Raw genomic sequence first — 19,540 nt, 5'->3', positions numbered from 1 at the left:
AAATTTACAATAGGGAGCATTTGCACTGTGGCACTGGATAGCAGTAGCACTGTGCCCAAAGCATGTAAACCAGCAAAAAAATATCAAAAACAAAGGAGACAACAGTGAAAAATGGAAGGGAGACTCCTACCAATAGTACCAGGTCTAACAAATGCCATTCATAAAGTGCCATATAGATCATGGACTGTGGGCGCTGATGAGACAGTTGGAGAAATAAAAAAATAAAAAGAAAGACATTTACAATATAATTACAGGGTGTAGTGGCAAAAGAATTATAGAGAACTGATGTAACTCATTTACTCAGCTCCTTCCATCCTCATATAGTTTATCCAATTGATTTGTTATTTAAGTCAAGTTTCCCATCTACACCTCATTGTATAATTCTATTAAAATCACCTCAGCTTCTTGGCTTCAGTTCCCACCTATTAGAAATAGCCTGTACCCAGAGTGAGGCACTAAATAAACTTACATTTATTAAGTTCACCATTTCTGCAACGGTGATTTGTTTTGGACCACACCAGCTGGTTCCAAAACCTTCTCCCAAAGCGGAATGTGTCCAGGTGAGAGCAGGTAACAGAATTGAGCTGTCTGTGTACGTAATGTGTGCTGGGAAAGTGAATGAGCTGTCGGTGAGAACTGATGTACATTCACAGAGCAATGTGCAGTTTTAGAATGAAAAAGCAGAATTTGGTTTGCATCACCAGTAGGGAGCACTGCCAATTGTGGCAGAGGTGGTACCAGTCTTAGAATACCTATGTTGGACCTGGGCATATTAATATAATAATACAATTTAAGCACTGTTACAAAAAAATATACCTAATCGGCCCCACCACCTCCCACATCACTTGATCTGGCAAGGTAGGAAGCGTCACCTTTCAGTATTTCTTAATAAGACATAACGAAATTGTACTTAAAAACATACAGAGTATGCAGAAGAGGACACTATTTGAAAGACCCAAACTGTTTATCCTAACAAAATCGAGATATGAAAATGCATTTTTTGGGGGGTTGTTATAAAGAACTGGTTTCAGGACAAACTTTGTTCCAAAGCATCCAGGAATACTAGTGCTAATTTCAGAAATTAAAACATGTGAAGCTGATTTTTTCTTGAAACCTGCTATGCTGCATGTCGTTCCTGAATTTTGCTTCACTCTTTCAGTCATCACAGTTGAAATAAAAGGGAAAGGTGAAGTTTATCAGCAGGAAAAAACCCAAAAGCTTTTATAATTTTCTAACTGAAGATTGTGCGTGCCGAAAATGTTTCCCGTTGCGACATCAAAAGCTAGATGAGCGGGCGAGCAAGCACACGATGCCTAGAGAGAACAGTGGCTGACTCTCATGAAAAGTGTCCATTCTACAATAAATTATATATAACGATAATTAGCAAAAACAAAACCATGAAAGTGAGCATAATTACACATGATACACTAATCTAATGAACACCAATCTTTGTATATAATAGTAATCCAAGTCCTGCCTATTGAGGAGCATATTGCTATTTCAAAGCCTCCTGGTTATGCTGCACCCCTACCTAGCCTATCTCATAAGACTAAGGCCAAAGAAGAAAGGAAAATGCAAGCTAGTCATGTACGCATAGGGGTATTTCATATGCATATATTACAACCCTAGGGTAAAAAAGGCTCCGAAGTAACACCTTTCTCTATTTGAACCTTCTAGCGGCCCGATACTGAGTTCTCAAAATCAATCCAACACACCCCCTTACCTTATTCATTGTATGACCGCATACTAATCCTCTTCAAATAGAGAAATTTGTGAAGTCTCAATTTCCCTTTTTATCCAACTCCTTGCACATCACATGGCTCTAGTGTCTCCGGATATCTGCTTTATAGGTGACACAAACTTGCTACAAAATTGCACTGCCATCTTAGAATTAATTTCTGAAAGTACTACTAACCTAAATTATTCATGATTGTAGCCGATTAGGGTGTCTAATGCCGCAATTCTCACTATATATAAGTCGAACGGCAAAGCAATTTTTTTATACTTGCCAAAACTGAAACTACGTTATTCCATTTCACTTTGGATATATCAAGGTGCCCTGAAGATGGTGTATGACTCGTTTGTGGTCTCACACCGAAATGCGCATTGGCACAAGTTGGGAACTAAAATTATAATATATATTTTATTTTGTGTAGGGCTCAACATTATTTTATTGTTATCTATCATATGAGAGACTCATTAGAAATTTATCAAATATTGTGGGGTAAGCGGAATCAATTTTCTTGTGCAATATTATTTTAAAACTGAGCCATCAAATATGAAGAACAGATTGCTGAAGATGAAATTAAGTAAGTTTCTATATTGTTTACATTCTGCTGTTTAAATTAGTTTCAAACTCAAAAGACAATTTTTCAATATGAAACTACCCCAGTATCCCTTGTTTTTGGAAAAAGTAATTCTCATTTTAACTCCATCAGTCGCCATGAGCTCTGGAGATTCTCCAAGCAGCTTGCCTGAAGAGTGTAGTATTCATTTCATGTTGCCTTGTATTGGCGGGGAAGCAGTGCAGATGGAAACTGCCATGTGAAACGTGACACAGTCCGGGCCTTTTAGATGAATGTGCAAATTTAAAATATCTGTGAGTGTTCACGCACAAGGCCTGTTTGATATCAATCAACTTCGTGATTTACATCCAAGGTTGCTACAAGAATGGAGTTGCTAGATCTAGGGGTCCTACAGTGGACCAATTTGCGCTAGAAACACAAACATAGATAACCTACAGGAACTTCTGTCCATACGTGTGTCTCTGGGTTCTGGCAAAAACTTGTACTGCAGCTGCAGACAAGTGCTGTAACCTGCCCTTTTTCATTTGTAGATTCTGCATAAAGAAAAACATGCCAGTTTACATATGTGGAAAAGCACTGGCACTGGCAATTTATTTTGGCAACCCATAAACTGGGAGGTCAGGTGTGGCACAGGAAAGGTGCTGTGGAGTCATGAGGCACTGAGCTTGATAAAGCAGAGTTGACTGTTAACTTATACATTCATTTGCTGCAAAGAAATTGCTGAAGAGGACACACAACAGTAAATCTGTTCCAGATTACTTAAAAGCCATTTGTTGGAGTACTATCTACTACTCTCTTAACTGTGACCTGCAGTCTCAGTGGCACTGGCTCCATTAGATTGCTCGCAAATAATGTGTTTTTGGGCACACCCGGCCCAGGCCAAGAGCGTCAGATTACAGAGCAAACGACAAGTCAAAAGGAATAATTTATGGCCCGCTTCTGCTGGGTTTTAATTTTAGTGTGTACGAGTTGTTAATAAAAAGAATCTACGCACTTTTTAATTACTTTGACGATGTCGAATTAAGTTTATTGCTGAGACCAAAACTTTCCAGGACCCAACCTGCCTTGATCGTAGCGCACCCATCAGCCCGCCCTCAACCATAATAATTAATCAATGCGAAAGAAAAAGCTCCTTGAAAGGCAGGTGTGCACTACTGACATCACTAGCATGATGCAGTCATCATGCCTGGCTCTGGGTGGGCCATCTTTTGAAGACACACCAGACACACAATGGTAGGAGGAAGACACAGGGCAGGTATGTACATTTCTTTTTAATAATTAATGGGCTCATTTCACTGGGGAGAAAATTCAATAGCCCCCGCCCTGTTAAAAAAGTGCTGGTGCTAAGCACCTTAAAGTTCCTGCACAAATTAGGTACTGATCTGAACCTTCTAGCGGCCCGATATTGAGTTCTCAAAATCAATCTAACACACCCCCTTACCTTATTCATTGTATGACAGCATACTAATCCTCTTCAAATAGAGAAATTTGTTATGTCTCTCCTTCCCTTTTTATCCAACTCCTTGCACATCACATGGCTCTAGGGTCTCCAGATATCTGCTTTATAGGTGACACAAACTTGCTATAAAATTGCACTGCCATCTTAGAATGAGTTTCTGGAAGTACTACTAACCTAAATTATTCCTGATTGTAGCCGATTAGGGTGTCTAATGCTGCAATTCTCACTATATATAAGTAGAACGGCAAAGCAATTTTTTTATACTTGCCAAAACTGAAACTACGTTATTCCGTTTCACTTTGGATATATCAAGGTGCCCTGAAGATGGTGTATGACTCTTTTGTGGTCACAAGTTGGGAACTAAAATTATAATGTATATTTTATTTTGTGTAGGGCTCAACATTATTTTATTGTTATCTATCACATGAGAGACTCATTAGAAATGTATCAAATAATGTGGGGTAAGCGGAATCAATTTTCTTATACAATATTATTTTAAAACTTAGCCATCAAATATGAAGAATAGATTGCTGAAGATGAAATGAAGTCAGTTTCTTTATTGTCCAAGGTGCATGGCTAAAAAGAATAATGTTTGGTTCTCTCAGTAGAGGTGAGGATTCATGCAAAGGTTTTGAAAGGAAGTGTCTGATACCATGTTAGAAGTGGTGGGGTGGCTGCTAGAATTAGAACCCAAAGGAATGTTAGGAGAAGAAGAGGATCTAAAGATGATGAGAAGCACCAAATGCTTAACTTGTGGTTCATCAAACATATTTGATACTGTGTAGCTATCAATGGTATGGAAGGAGTAGTAGCACCAGGGACATTGGTTTGTTAAAGTCCTGCATTCTGATCAGGGCAGCATTTTACTATTCCTTTGAGAGTGCGGAGGGACATTTTTCTTGCTTGCATTCAAGACCTTGGCAGTCTTGCCAATATACTGTTCGGACACTGCCAAGGTCTGCAAACATAGTTGAATGGTTGCTATGGATAGCTGAAGCAATATGTTGTTTGCAAAGATTGTGACGGGTATACATTGTAATAAAATAAATGAAAAGTGTATTTGATTGGAATGTTGTTTGCCTATGACTAATATGTCAATAAAGTTGTTTATAAAACACTTAACAGTCTGAGAATGGCGATGTCTAGCGCAGTTACACCACAAACTTCTGACATGCAGCCTAACACTTAGGACCCGATTACGATGCGGTTCGGAAATCATTCTGACCGAATCATTTTGGGAATGGTTTCTGACTGACTTAATTCTGGTGAGTCTGACCGATCAATTATGATGCTTCGGGATGCTTCCAGATACGATTTGGTCTGTCTCCTATTGACCTAAATGGGAGCCTTTGTTCCGACCGAATGCATAGGCTCCCATTGAAGAAAGTGGTGGCTAGAGAAATTCGGGCACTCTGTGGCGGGCACCCCCTGGTGCCTGCCACACTGTGCATGGCCGGTAAGAGGGGACCCATGGGTACCTCCACAGGCCTGATTGGGAAGTCTACGGGTGCAGGTGGGCCCGCTACAGGCCCCCAAAGTCTGATTCCGACTGCCGAATCGAGTCAGAGAGCACAATTCGGAAAGGCTGTCCGAATTCAGCATTGTAATCGGTCATTGGGAAACACGGCCCGTAGAGATGTAAAAGTCTGCTCCGTATGGCTCGTCATTCCGAATGCCGTCCGGTTCGGATTAGGATATTCCTAACGCCTAACTCGCATTGTAATCGGTCAGTCAGAAACCTTTCTGATTTGGTCAGAAAGACACGTTCCTGATCCGATTCGGACAGAACAAATGCCTTAGGGGGGCCTTCCAAACCGCATCGTAATCGGCCCCTTTATTGCTAAGAATATTTGTTTTTGCATGCTATTATTAGGGCAGGGAGCAGGGCTATCCTACTTCCTTACATGAACCCTGTAAAGAGCACTCAAAATGTTATATTGACAGCGTATTATTTATCCATAATATCACTTAATGAAACCACTGTTTGAAATGCACAGGTTAAAGAATAGCAAGAGAGCCCTATCTTGAAGCAAGGTAAAGAGATGGGACTGGGTACGAGTAGTGACTCAGACATAGGGATGCTTAGGTGAGTCTTTAAAATCTGTCAAAAAAGTCTGACTTCAAGTTTGTTTTGTAAAAAGAGAGCTCATGCAGCAAAAGAGCAATGTTCCTTGAGGATGTGCTGATGTAATATCTCAAATTTCTTAATGTCACATGCTCTGTTTGTTGCTCATCAACCGCTTATCAATATTACAAACTATACAAGATTTGGCAATGGTCTCAGCAGAAAAATGGGTTAGATAGCTGCCTCAGATGACTTTTGCTATGGCTAGCGTGTAACTAGATTTGTAATATTTTAATAAATCCAGTTCAAAGATGGCCATGGTGAATGTGGGCACATCCGTGTTGGATGTCTCGAGAGGGATTGTTACTATATGATCCAAACACATTCCTAGCTACCTGCTGTGCATGCACACTCACAGACAGCATGATGAAATGGTAAAAAAAATCTAAAAATTAACATTTGTGAATAGAGCAGTGGGTGGGTGCAGAATAGTACAACATTTATTTGGGGAGCAATGTTGGTGTCAAGCGGTGAGAAGGAACCAACAGAGGGAGAAGCAAGAGATGTAGCGGGGGGATGCAGGGGAAAGTGAAGGTGGAAGCAGAAAGCTAAGAGTGATTTAGAAAACATATGCCCTCCCATGGAATGCTTAAAATAAAAAAAAGTGATTTCCTGAATGCAAGCAAAGTTAGTAGTAAAAGGATAAAAAGTCAACCAGTCAAAACACAGTGAAGCTGAAATGCTCTTGTGTTGGGCATTCACATGATTAGAAAGGAAAGCCATTGAATCAAGAGAAGACTACTGACATAGACAACAAGGATATCCTGTCAGGAGCAAGGGGTATGACCTCCAATGCCCGCTCTATCTATAGTGGAAATAATAAGCTTAGCCAATAGATAGTTAGAGCAGTCTGAATGGAAACATAAACATAAGAAAAGAATCAAAGCATACTCAATGTTTCAAAACAAAACTTTCAAAGTTTTTCCTTCACAACATATCTTGCAAGAATAGAGACTGGTTTTATAGTTCAATCTTTAACTTAGCTTGAAAGAATATCAGGAAATAAATGGCATGTGTCATGAAAATTAAAACAAGTTAAAGTGGAGGAGAAGAGAGGGAAGTGACCAGTACAGTAAGTTTCCTCCCTAATGCAGTAATCAAAGTATCCTTTCTATGCAGTTCCGGAGTAGTTCAAACTATGAATTTTGATGAGTGGAATATATGGAGGTCAGACACAGCATTATTGTTTAGGAGCATGAGCCCTCATTCACCAATTGGTGGCAATCGTCATCATTGGACTGTGCTCCTTGTCGGACTGGCACAGCAACGCTGGACGGGCCCCTCAAGGGGAATCTTTGCTGGAGTGCTTTTATCAACATCAGCCTTAAAGTCCGAATTCTGAGACTTAATGTGCATACAGAGTAGATTGGCCAATTAAATGAATCAAAGGGAAATGTAAAAATAATAAAATGAGCCCCCTTAAATACTTTTTTAATCCTTGGAGCCCTTTGCTAAGGTTACAAACACTGAGGTTCTTGAGGAAATAATGTTACATAAAAGATAATCTGGATCAATATGTGTCATGGTTAGTATTGACCCCAATTGGATCAGTGGCAATTCATCAGTACCAATGCACTAATGTCTAATCAACATGTAGGGCTCTACTCAAATCAGGAAATACTAAAGTGCCCTCTAGGACCATCGAGACAGGTAGGTACAATCTGGTGACTCTCCAAAGGAACAAATATTTCATACTGAGGTCCTCTCTCTGTGAGTCCCAAGGGGAAAAGACGTATTTAGATTTAGATTATTGGGCCTAAACAGAGCTACACAAGGTCCTTCAGTTAAAGCAAAAGGGCAACTTGAGATTTTAATAACACATATATCTTTTTCCAGTGTGACACCAGGTGGGGGCCCACCAGATAGTGAACTTTAGTATTTCCTGATTAGAGTAGATCCCTACATGTAGATTGGGAATGCTGTAAAAATGTGCAGAAGATTCACCTCCTTAAAGAACACTACGTAGCAATTCATTAACAGCTTATAAACTTGGTACCTCTTCTTTCCCTCATTGACTATATGCAGGACTTTGACAATGTAAAGCGTTCCGATGACCTTTGCTTGGGTCTGGCTTTAGAAAAACCACAACTGTTCAGGGATATTTCAGAAAATTATGAGTGTGTTGTGATGACTGAGAGATAAGAAATTAGACTGAATGAAGATGGATGAATGATGATGGATGAGAAATAGAGATCAGAAGTGAAGAATATGAAATAAATGGTAAGGGATGATGACTGGCATAGGGATATATTTGTAGTAAATGCCACTGCCATACATTACATGGACATTACATGTCACCAATGAGTTAAATTACCCTACAGGGAACAAAACTGAAACCTGAGTTTCTTTTTCGAGTCATGGTACTCTGAAGTGGCTTGCAATATCCTTATAATGAATGACAGGGGCTACATAGCCTTATGTACTAAGAATTGATTTGCAAGAAGTGGTCACAAATTGCAAACAGACTTTTAATTAAACAAATCTGATTTGGGGAACTGACATGTACTAATAGGTTAGTTCACAAAATCATCATTCATAATGGGTCTCCATTCATACTACCTCATGAATATCAGACACAGTTTCCAATTGGTGATTTACTCCGATTGGGTGGCATCACAGAGATTGTGGCCTGCTGGTAGCAGCAGACTGCAATGTCTATGATCACATTGTAATAAAGTATTTTTTGTAATGCAGCCTAGTTTTCCTAAAAGTAAGTGGGTCTGCATTTAAGTGAAAAAAAGGCATTTGTTTAAAATGTGTGTTTAAGAGTTGACAGTGGTCCTGTGGATATCTGGTCAGTCCCAAACCTTTTTTTTTCACTCACAAAGGAAGAGAAGTCTCATGGGAACCCCGTCCTCTTTATGATTAGGTTACTTCCTCCTTTAAGAAGTCTGTAACCTATCAGTGGTTTGCAATTGGAACTGCGGTTGCAATTCAAAGGGTCCACCGCTTTCCGCTGGCTCTGAAGAAAAACTAATCGAGAGCTCAGGAAGGAGTAGCAAGACCTAGAGTAATATTAATCTACTTTGGGAATTTCCTATTGGGAGAAGAGGTTTATTCTAAAGCCCACTCGAATGCCAAGCGCTCCTTCGAGAACCAGTCATTCTTTGCCACCCCCGACTTTTGCCATATTACAGTGGAGAGGCGATGGCGGCTGAGGAAGCTGGTGGAACCATGCAGACAGATGGGCCTGCATGCCTAACTAATGAACCAGGCGAGGCTAAAGATCATCTACAAAAATAATATTAGGGTTTTTACACCCGAAATACAAGCCAAGACCTATATGGATATGTTAAAGCCAGGAAATGGAAATCCTACATCCCAGTGATAAGATGGGTGGCACACACTGACTTTGCTTTCTGCCACTCCCCTGTATCGGCGGATTTATATAAACAGAACGAGGAGAATACATAAAGAGGGGGGACGGAAAAGGGGAGTGGCATTCTGCACAGCTTAGCATATAATGGGGGAGGTGTTGGTATAGTGGGTGGCATAGGGGGACGGCTTATTCAGCACACCATGAAGGTTTAAATTTGTGCAAAATGCGGCAAAGGGAGGCTGACTTTCAGACTCCATCATAGAGACCTTAAGGCTGCTTGCTTCATTTTGTTGGGTGGAGGGTGGGGGGGGGGGTCGAGGGGGAGGGATGGCAGAGAGGGCTGGGTTTGGGTGTGGGAGTAAAAGGAGAGATAAAATCATCATCATCATCTAACAAAGAAAATCAGAATAGGGTACACAGGAGGAAAGAAGGTGAACTTCATGCGGATAGCCACTATTAATATATGTGGGCTGAATGACGCAAGGAAACGAAGGGATGTGAAAGAATATTTAAGAACTGTGCGCGCCGATAGGATATGCTTACAAGTAACCCACGTTGAGGTTTCCCGCAAGTTCTTATTGGATCAGTTGGATTATCAACTTTTAACATGCACAACACAAGGAACTAGAACACAGGAGTAGCGATACTTGCTCGGGCTAAGGCTGTAGTAGGTAAAAAACAACTTGCAGACACCTATGGCTGCTGGGCTATGGTAGAATGTCAAACACAGGGATTTAATCTCACCTTAGGTTCAATATATGCCTCACAGTAGATGATCCGGAAATACTAAATCAAATCAGTATACAAAAGGCCAATTTGCCTTTCCCAATAATAATGTGTGGAGATTTTAATATTAATGGTTTAAATGACCTATGGAAAAACAACCCTGACAGGTTTGTAGGCAGAAAGAGGAAAAGTCATAGAACTTTGATCCAATTAATGAATGAAAATGGACTTATAGATAAGGGAACAACAAAATGCATGCTGCGGTGGCAGAACATATTATTCTGCACCACATAAGGCAATAGCATGCTTAGATTATTTCCTGATTTCTCCTACGTTAATCCCCATCTCTAAAATAAACAGGTTGCCACGGGTAATGTCGGATCATAACCCCCTAATATTAGAGATCGCAATCCCAAACTCTCAGATACAACCAACTAGCTGGTCATTTGAGCGAGCTCTATTACAAGATAGCAAATATGTGACACAAAAGGAAGGCTGGCTTAAGTTCTTTCTCGAAATAAATAGAGGGACCGCGCGGCTGGGGTAGTCTGGGACGCCTTGAAGGCTGGTATCAGAGGGGAGACCATGAGCTACTCTATTAGACTCAATAAGACAGAAAAGGCCAAGATGGAGGTGAAGATAAAATTAATCACTACATTAGAGGAAGAATTGGCCAAGGCGATTTGTGCTAAGCACGACATAAAAGAGATAGCACAGAAATTAGCTCTAGCCAAGGCTGCGGTGGGGGAATTGATCGCCTCTAAGGCGGCTGGAAAATTTCTGGCTTGGAAGCAGGATCAATATGAATACAGCGAACAAGTATGGCGCATACTAGCAGTTAGAACTCGGCAGGCAGCAACTAGAGGGGATATACCTGAGTTGATATCAGATGCTGGGGTAACTGCTACCACTCCTAAGGAGATCTGCATGATATTCCGGGACTTCTATCAAAAGTTATATAGCTCAGATAGGGGGATGGGCACAGAGGAAATAGACTATTGCCTTCAGTCTGCTTCAATTGAGAGACTAACAATGGAGGACACAGTGGCAATGGAGGCTTGGTTTTCCCCTGAGGAAATTCAGGGGGCAATCAATGATCTTCCCGCCGGGAAAGCGGTTGGACCCGATCTTATCCCACTCGAATTTTATAAGAAATGTTATCCAGCATTAAAAGAGGATATTAGCAAACTCATGATCCACACCCAGAGGGGAGCAACACCCCTGCTATCTTGGGGGAGGCCATAATGGTGGTATTTCTGAAAAAAACAAGCCCCCAACAGACCCAGGTTCTTACAGACCAATTAGCTTCATGAATAGCATCACCAAAATATATTCAAAAATCCTAGCGAACCGCCTAAGCTCAATAATTGGGAAGGTAATCTCCCCTAGACAGCACGGGTTCATCCCAGGGAGGGGTACGGCAGACCATATCAGGAGAGTATGCAAGCTATTTGATGGCTCGGCAGCCTCACGAGACCCTATGGCCCTCCTATTGTTGGACGCTGAGAAAGCTTTCAATAGGGTCTCATGGGGCTTCCTCTGATCAGCATTAGAAAAAGCAAATGTTGGAAAACGGTGTATAGGGGCTTTACAGGCATTGTACATAACCTCCAAGATTAGACTTCGAGCAATGGGCGAGGTGAGTGGCGTAATTAACGTTGGACGGGGAACCCGACAAGGGTGTCCTTGTTCTCCGCTACTCTTTGCCTTTTATATTGACTCCTTTATTAGGAGAATAGAATTAAATAGAAACATCTTGCCAATAATACTGAATGGGTATGAAACAAAAATTCTAGGTTATGCAGATGACCTAGCAATCACATCGTCAGAACCTGTATCAGCTCTGGCGGAAATAGAAAGAGAGGCAGATATTTACGGGCATTGTCTGGTTACAAATTAAATCAAGGCAAGACGCAAATTGTGGTCAATAACAAAATTACATTGGCAGACCAAAGAGTAACAGATTCAGCGGTATATCTTGAAATAACAATAACTTCAGATCTAACAAAGATAGTGGAAAATAATCTGGCCCCTGTGATTCAAAAATCAAAAAAAGATTTATATAGAATGAATAATCTGCATCTGACGATAGTATGTCGCTGCAATATAAAAAAATGTTATTCCTCCCTAAAGTCCTATATCTCTTCAGGACGATTCCATTAAAATTCAATAGTAATTGGTTCAAAGAGATTGAGGGAGTTCTAACCGCTTCATTTGGGTGAAAGACAGAACGCGAAGGGCCATTAAGTTAATGTCCCCCGCAAGGGATAGGGGGGGCTTGACAGTACCTGATTTCAGGGCATATTATTGGGCGTCGGTCCTCCAATATACCAGAGGGCTATTAGGGAGCACTACTCTAGATAAATGGAGGGGTAGCAAGGGTATCCCAGATGCATACAAACTTATAACAACTGAGGCCAACAAATGGCTTTTAACATTTAGTGGTACAAATTACTACAAGAAAGTAAAGTTCAAGACACTTGGGGCCTCAATATCAGTCTGGACCTCGGTCCAGAAAAAAATGGGATTTGGAAGAGTGAACTACTATACCCCCCTATTCAAGAACCCCTCATTACCGGAGGTTTTTCATGATGATGGGATGAGCTTGGTGTAAAAATTATTGGGGATTTTACAGATGCTACAGGCATAATCCCTTTCGATAAGGCACAACATTTATATAATCTAGAGCGCAGAGACTTTTACAAATACCTGCAGATTAGGTCAGCTTTGCTAAAGAAGCAAGGAGGTAATAAGGTATTTAAAGAGAAGAAGGTATGGAGCTATTGCAAAGCGAGGAGGGATGTTCAATCTCACATATATATGAAGAACTGTGCCAGTTTAAGGAAGATGATCGGGGGAAAGTCTCGGAAAAATGGAGAATAACACTCAATATAGTCCGGAACGAGTTTGAAACCTCGCTCAAATTGGCAAACACAGTATTAAAGGTAGTGAACCTCCAGGCTCAACACTACAAGACCATTTTTGAACTATATTATACACCGTATAGAATAACTCGCTGGGGGGAACAAGTGGTATAAGCTGTCCACGATGCCAAAGCATGGAAGCAGATACGATCCATATGTTTGCTTCATGCCCTATCCTAGATCCAGTTAAAAGCTCAATAAAACAGTTTATGGGCAGAGCAATGGGGATCCATATGAGCTTAACTGATGAAGTGATGGTATTGGGGGTAATGAGAGAAGGGTCCCTGTAGCTCAGCAGGAATTTATATTTCTGGCAATGGTTAAGTAGAATATGTATAGCATCTCTATGGAAATATCCAAACCCCCCAACGTTTCAACAATTGATGTCACGGTTACTATCTATATACAATCTTGAGAAGGCATTATATGAGAAGAAAGGATGGAAGGCAAACCAACTAGGGAAACAAATTTGGGCTCCAGTTTTAGAATGGAAAAAGAGGATTTAGAGAAATTAGAGTGGAAGAGTCAGGAGCACCATATCCATGCTTAGAGACTTTCGCTAGAGAGGAGGAAAGATGGACAGGAGGGGAGAAGAGCTGTTTGAAGGGTGGATTAATAGGATTTGATATTAATAATAATGCTATGGTGTATGAGGGGCTCCGTACATCATGAAGTTAGAAGAAGATATTTGATATGGCGGCTAAGATACAAGGACATGTATAAAGTGAAAAAATTGTCCTGTTCCTATATTTCTTTTCTCTGTTTTCTACAATGAAAGTATATGGATTACTTTATCTATTCTGTGTAACAATGAAATGATGAAATAATGAATTGATGATGATCAATAAAACATTTTAAATGAAAAAAGGAACTGCAGTGGCAAGTCATTGATAGGTAGCATTGTGAATCACAATTCGGAAGAGACGGTCAAAACATGCACCTTCCAAATTGTGATTCAGAAACCATTGAGGCACAGAGTCAGACTGATTTGCATATAGCCATGTCTGAACTGGGGTGGCAGAGTGGGCTAAAGAACGGTGATGGATTAAACCCAGATCTTTTGACTGGGTGTGAGTGTTTGATTGATTCAGATGCTCCGTCCATCACCACCCCCTTTTGTACCGCTTTTGGCCGTCATAAGTGTGGCAGGGTATGCTCAGACGTGAGTCCCTTGCTCACTTTTCCACTGGATTCAAGCAAGCCGGGCTGAAGACGGCTGGAATGCCAGAAACCGGTCCTCGGAAGCTTGTCTCCGGTCCAGGGAAGACATGGCTTGGCAGTTCGGGCTGGACTGTTCCCATGAGGCACAGGGTCAGACTGATTTGCATATAGCCATGTCTGAACTGGGGTGGCAGAGTGGGCTAAAGAACGGTGATGGATTAAACCCAGATCTTTTGACTGGGTGTGAGTATTTGATTGATTCAGATGCTCCATCCATCACCACCCCCTTTTGTACCGCTTTTGGCCGCCATAAGTGTGGCAGGGTATGCTCAGACGTGAGTCCCTTGCTCACTTTGCCACTGGATTCAAGCAAGCCGGGCTGAAGGCGGCTGGAATGCCAGAAACCGGTCATCGTAAGCTTGTTTCCGGTCAAGGGAAGACATGGCTTGGCAGTTCGGGCTGGACTGTTCCCATGAGGCACAGGGTCAGAATGATTTGCATGTAGCCATGTCTGAACTGGGGTGGCAGAGTGGGCTAAAGAACAGTGATGGATTAAACCCAGATCTTTTGACTGGGTGTGAGTGTTTGATTGATTCAGATGCTCCGTCCATCATCTCCCCCTTTTGTACCGGTTTGTTCAAACATGTCACACTTTTTGCTTTAACAGTAGTGTACTATTTGAAGGAACTCTATAAGTGATCGCCACAATATTACCTTTGCGAAGAAAACTCCCTTGCTGGTTGTCCAGAATATTGCTTGGCATATGCTTGTAGTTTGCCCTTGTGTCTGATCTCATATTCTTGAAAGCAGCCTGTTTCACAACAGAATCCACTTCAAGATCACTTAGCTGCATCCCTGTAAACTGACAAATCTTCACCACCACAGACCGAAGGTTCTGGAAAAAATAAAGCGCATTTAGCATTTTTCCTACTGAAGGCTATTTTTTACAAGACAATAAACCTGCTATTTAATTTTTTTATTTAAATATGTCTACATGTTCAACCTTCCATGATGTTCAGGATCTGCCATCTAATGAACTCTGATAAGTTGATGCAGGTTGTGGGGGAAAATACATTCCTTGTGGTTTCTTAAGAAAATCAGACCTACGTGTATAGCTTATCCCTCTGCGACACCATAATGTAGAAGAATCCCTTTGGGGGAAGGGAAAATGTTCCATGGATAAGTTGGTACAGCATTACTATGAAGGGGAAATAATGCTGGCAGCCTCTTGGTGTTGATATAGGAGACCAAATATTCATGGACATTTATTATAATTGTGATGAAAGGGAAGGGGTTGCTGAGTTGACTGGGAGAAGGTTGAGCACTTTTGGGAGTTCTGTAGAAACATAAATGCAGCTGAAATTATAAAAAATATCTCAGAATTATTCTAGGGACGCCAATCTAGATCGGATGGTACATGTAGCGCAGTTTGAAGAACCCATAGCAAAGACCAAAGTTATCAGTTTTGTCAGTCTATGGTGTGCAGTAAAATGACTATCTATCAATGTTTTTATACTTACAACCTGAACCTTCTCTTCAAGCTTTACCGTAAGTGTGCAACCAAAGCAAAGATAACTCCTTCAATGTACAAGGCTCTGTTTTCACTCATCATCAGACAAAGATGCATTGAGATTGGAATCATTTATACCAATCTTAGAACTAAACACTTGGCAAAAATTTATTATAAAAAGTTTGGCCAAAACAATTAAACTTCTCTTGCCCTTAATTACCCCCCTGCTTCAAAAGGGGTAAATCTCCAAAAACTAGTAGGGGAAACATGCTCAAGGGTGAAACAATTATAGATGCGGTTCACAGAGGAAGGAGGAAAGTTATGCTTCTCTCATTAGATGCTAAGTAAGGTTTGGACAGGTTTGACTGTAAGAAGCTTAGGACCTGGTTTTCTTAACATATTGGTGTGCAAGACACGCTACCTGTATGCCAAAAAACAGGATTAATTAGAGAGATTCCCAGCAAGTATGGCTTAAGAAGGGTATGAGGTAGGGTTGCAGCTTGTCCCTCTCCATTTTGCTCTTTCCATATAATAACCCGTGCAATTCATAAATGGGCTATTTGTGGTGTTCATATGGGCAATGTATTTAAATTATCTATGCTCATGGATGTTAGACATTATTATCACGTTTGCATCAATGGTCCTTTTATCAGGATTCAAACATCTTAGCGCCTTCAAACGTTACCAATATAAACTACGGATCACTGAAATAATATCGAGAGACAAAATATCGACCTGCAAGAATATCGTTGACAAAATATCGACTGACAAAATATCGAGTTTCTATCTACAAACAGGTAAGTACAAAAATATTGAGTTAAAAATATTGTTTACAAAAATATAGTTTTAAAAAATATCGACTTTACTAAAAACAATGTTAAATTAAATTAATATTGAAAATTAAGTACTAAAATATACTTAAAAATACTTAAATTAACTTATAGTAATTAATGAAAGTAAAAAAATAATATTTTTTAATTCATATTTCTTAAAACATATATATATAGTAACAAAATATAATTAAATAATAGCCAATATTATTAACGTACAATATCAAAAGTGTAAAAATTACTATTCCCTTTCCAGTGGGTTCAACAGTAGGGAAAGCGTTGGATAGCGTAGGGGATAAAATTACTATTCCCACTCCAAAGAGTGCAACAGCAGGGAAAGCGTTGGATAGCGTAGGGGTTAAAATTACTATTCCCCCTCCAAAGAGTGCAACAGTAGGGAAAGCGTTGGATAGCGTAGGGGTTAAAATTACTATTCCCACTCCAGTGGGTGCAACAGTAGGGAAAGCGTTGGATAGTGTAGGGGTTAAAATTACTATTCCCACTCCAGTGGGTGCAACAGTAAAGAAAGCGTTGGATAGCGTAGGGGTTAAAATTACTATTCCCACTCCAGTGGGTGCAACAGTAGGGAAAGCGTTGGAAAGCATAGGGGTAAAAATTACTATTCCCACTCCAAAGAGTGCAACAGTAGGGAAAGCGTTGGATAGCGTAGGGGTTAAAATTACTATTCCCACTCCAGTGGGTGCAACAGTAGGGAAAGTGTTGGATAGCATAGGGGTTAAAATTACTATTCCCACTCCAAAGAGTGCAACAGTAGGGAAAGCGTTGGATAGCGTAGGGGTTAAAATTACTATTCCCACTCTAGTGGGTGCAACAGTAGGGAAAGTGTTGGATAGCGTAGGGGTTAAAATTACTATTCCCACTCCAGTGGGTGCAACAGTAAGGAAAGTGTTGGATAGCCTAGGGGTTAAAATTGCTATTCCCACTTCAGTGGGTGCAACAGTAGGGAAAGAGTTGGATAGCGTAGGGGTTAAAATTACTAATCCCACTCCAAAGAGTGCAACAGTAGGGAAAGCGTTGGATAGCGTAGGGGTAAAAATTACTATTCCCACTCCAGTGGATGCAACAGTAGGGAAAGCGTTGGATAGCGTATGGGTTAAAATTACTATTCCCACTCCAGAGATATATTTCATATATTATTCAAAAATCTAAAAATGAATATCTATTAATAATTAATAAAACAAATAATAATGTTATCTAATATAATAGTTAATATTTTAAAATTACTAATTAACAATAATTATTTCAATTAATCACCTATTAATTCAAATAATTAAACATTAACAATTAATTATTTTATAAATAATTTTTTTTACAATTATTTCCAAATAAATACATTTTAATTAATTTTATTATTTAATTAATTATTAATAAATTACTTTCCACCCTATGCCCCTATAAACCCACAACCCGCTACAGAAATTACATTAGTAAAATGTACATAATTACCAATTAATCAATTAATATAAATTAATTAACAATTATAATTCAATTAATTAACAAATATAAATTAATTAACAATTAATTACTATTTACTAGCATTAAATAAATTTACATATTTAATTCATTATAATTAAATTTCTTCCCACCCTATTCCCCTATAAACCCACAACCCGCTACAGAATTAAATTAGTAAAATGTACATAATTACCAATTAATCAATTAATAATAATTATTTTCCAATTACAATTAAATTAATTAACACATATAAATTAATTAACAATGAATTACAAGTTACTATCAATAATTAAATTAATTATAATTAAATTACTTCCCACCCTATTCCCTTTTAAACCCACAACCCGCTACAGAATTAAATTACGCAATAATTATAAAAACAAAAATCATTAAATATAATTATTTATAACATAAATACACACTTTTCACACATATTATAACATAAAAATACACTATAAAAATTTTATATTATTAAAAAAATCGATATTTTTAACTACCTATATTATATATTTCGATATCTATATTTTTAACAGTCGATATTACTTCACTTACCCTAAAAACGATATTTTTGTTGTCTATATTCTATCCTGTCGATATTTTGTCCAGTCTATATTAAAAACTCGATATTATGTCTAATCGATATTTTGGACTCGATATTATGTCTGTGCACCATAAACTACTTCTATGTGAAAGTTAACATGGAGGTAACTGGGTTTTCTTGCCTGTACAAACTAACGTTGCATGGACTACAAGTTACATGACGCCTAGGAAGGGCATGAGGATTTCTGAAGGATCAAGGGGGATTTATAGGAGGAGCTTGCACGCCGTTCAGCATGTGTAATTCATTTGTGATGTGGTTACAGAGGCTGGTACTTTGGGAGAGACTGTTTGCCTCTCACTTGGAAATCGCAGCCTTGGAAAGATAAAGATAGTATTTGAAGCATGTGCAAGAAGTACTGCCCTCACAGATAAAAGAGAACGTGTGTTTATATAATAAGTCAGCAGCTTTGTTCTTATTTCCCTCTGAAAAAGTTGTATTCTTTGGATCTACAGAGTTGATCTAAAGGTCATGTAAGCTCAAAAAAGACATACATTTTTCCTTTGTGTTGGAACATACTTGTTATTCTGGAGAACATGAACGAAATAAAAAATGTAAAACAGAAATCTGTTATTTTATAAAAGCTGTTAAGGTGAAAAGACTTTGGTTATCTACAGACTCCTACATTGAGTACATGAAGTAAAGCAACTGTGCTCTCATCATTTTTCTGTCCTTTTAAATATTTTTGCTTCTGGAACAAATGCAATGATAATTAATTGCTTAACAAAGTCAAGTAAAAGACTGCGCTAGTGGTGATGGTGAACCAATTAATATTATATCAATGGTGGCAGCATTGACTATGAAATACTTTTCTTTTACAATCTTATAAGGATCTCTTCCAAAATATTTGCAGAACTTTAGATAAACATTTCCTTTCTTTTCCTGCCTGGGTATGTATGAGGAAATGTGATTATTTTGATGAGTTGTTATGGACGATGTAGTATGGGCTTGCAGGCTTGATTATTTTTGTATCCACAGGTTCAGACAGGGTATTTAAAGCTTGGTAATCACAAGAGCGTAAATTACGTGGAGGTTGCAAAGGCGATTACTCAGTTAAGTCTCAGGTAAATCTGATGCGCCTTAGTGTGAATTTGTGAGAGGAGGTG

General features: G+C 39.3%; 1 protein-coding gene across 2 annotated transcripts in view; it reads right to left on the bottom strand.

Moving 5' to 3' along the window:
• The window catches only part of LOC147707967 (amine sulfotransferase-like), a 281,866-nt gene that overhangs the window by 18,318 nt on the left and 244,008 nt on the right, over positions 1–19,540 (bottom strand). For both annotated transcript variants that reach the window (XM_086926772.1, XM_086926773.1), the window contains exon 7: positions 14,735–14,915. In XM_086926772.1, the coding sequence (XP_086782898.1) occupies positions 14,735–14,915 (181 nt within the window). The remainder of the gene's footprint in view (positions 1–14,734; positions 14,916–19,540) is intronic.

This window comes from Lissotriton vulgaris, chromosome 6, assembly GCF_964263255.1.
Source record: "Lissotriton vulgaris chromosome 6, aLisVul1.2, whole genome shotgun sequence".
Classification (NCBI taxonomy): Eukaryota; Metazoa; Chordata; class Amphibia; order Caudata; family Salamandridae; genus Lissotriton; species Lissotriton vulgaris.
This window is presented reverse-complemented; position numbering and strand designations above follow the sequence as displayed.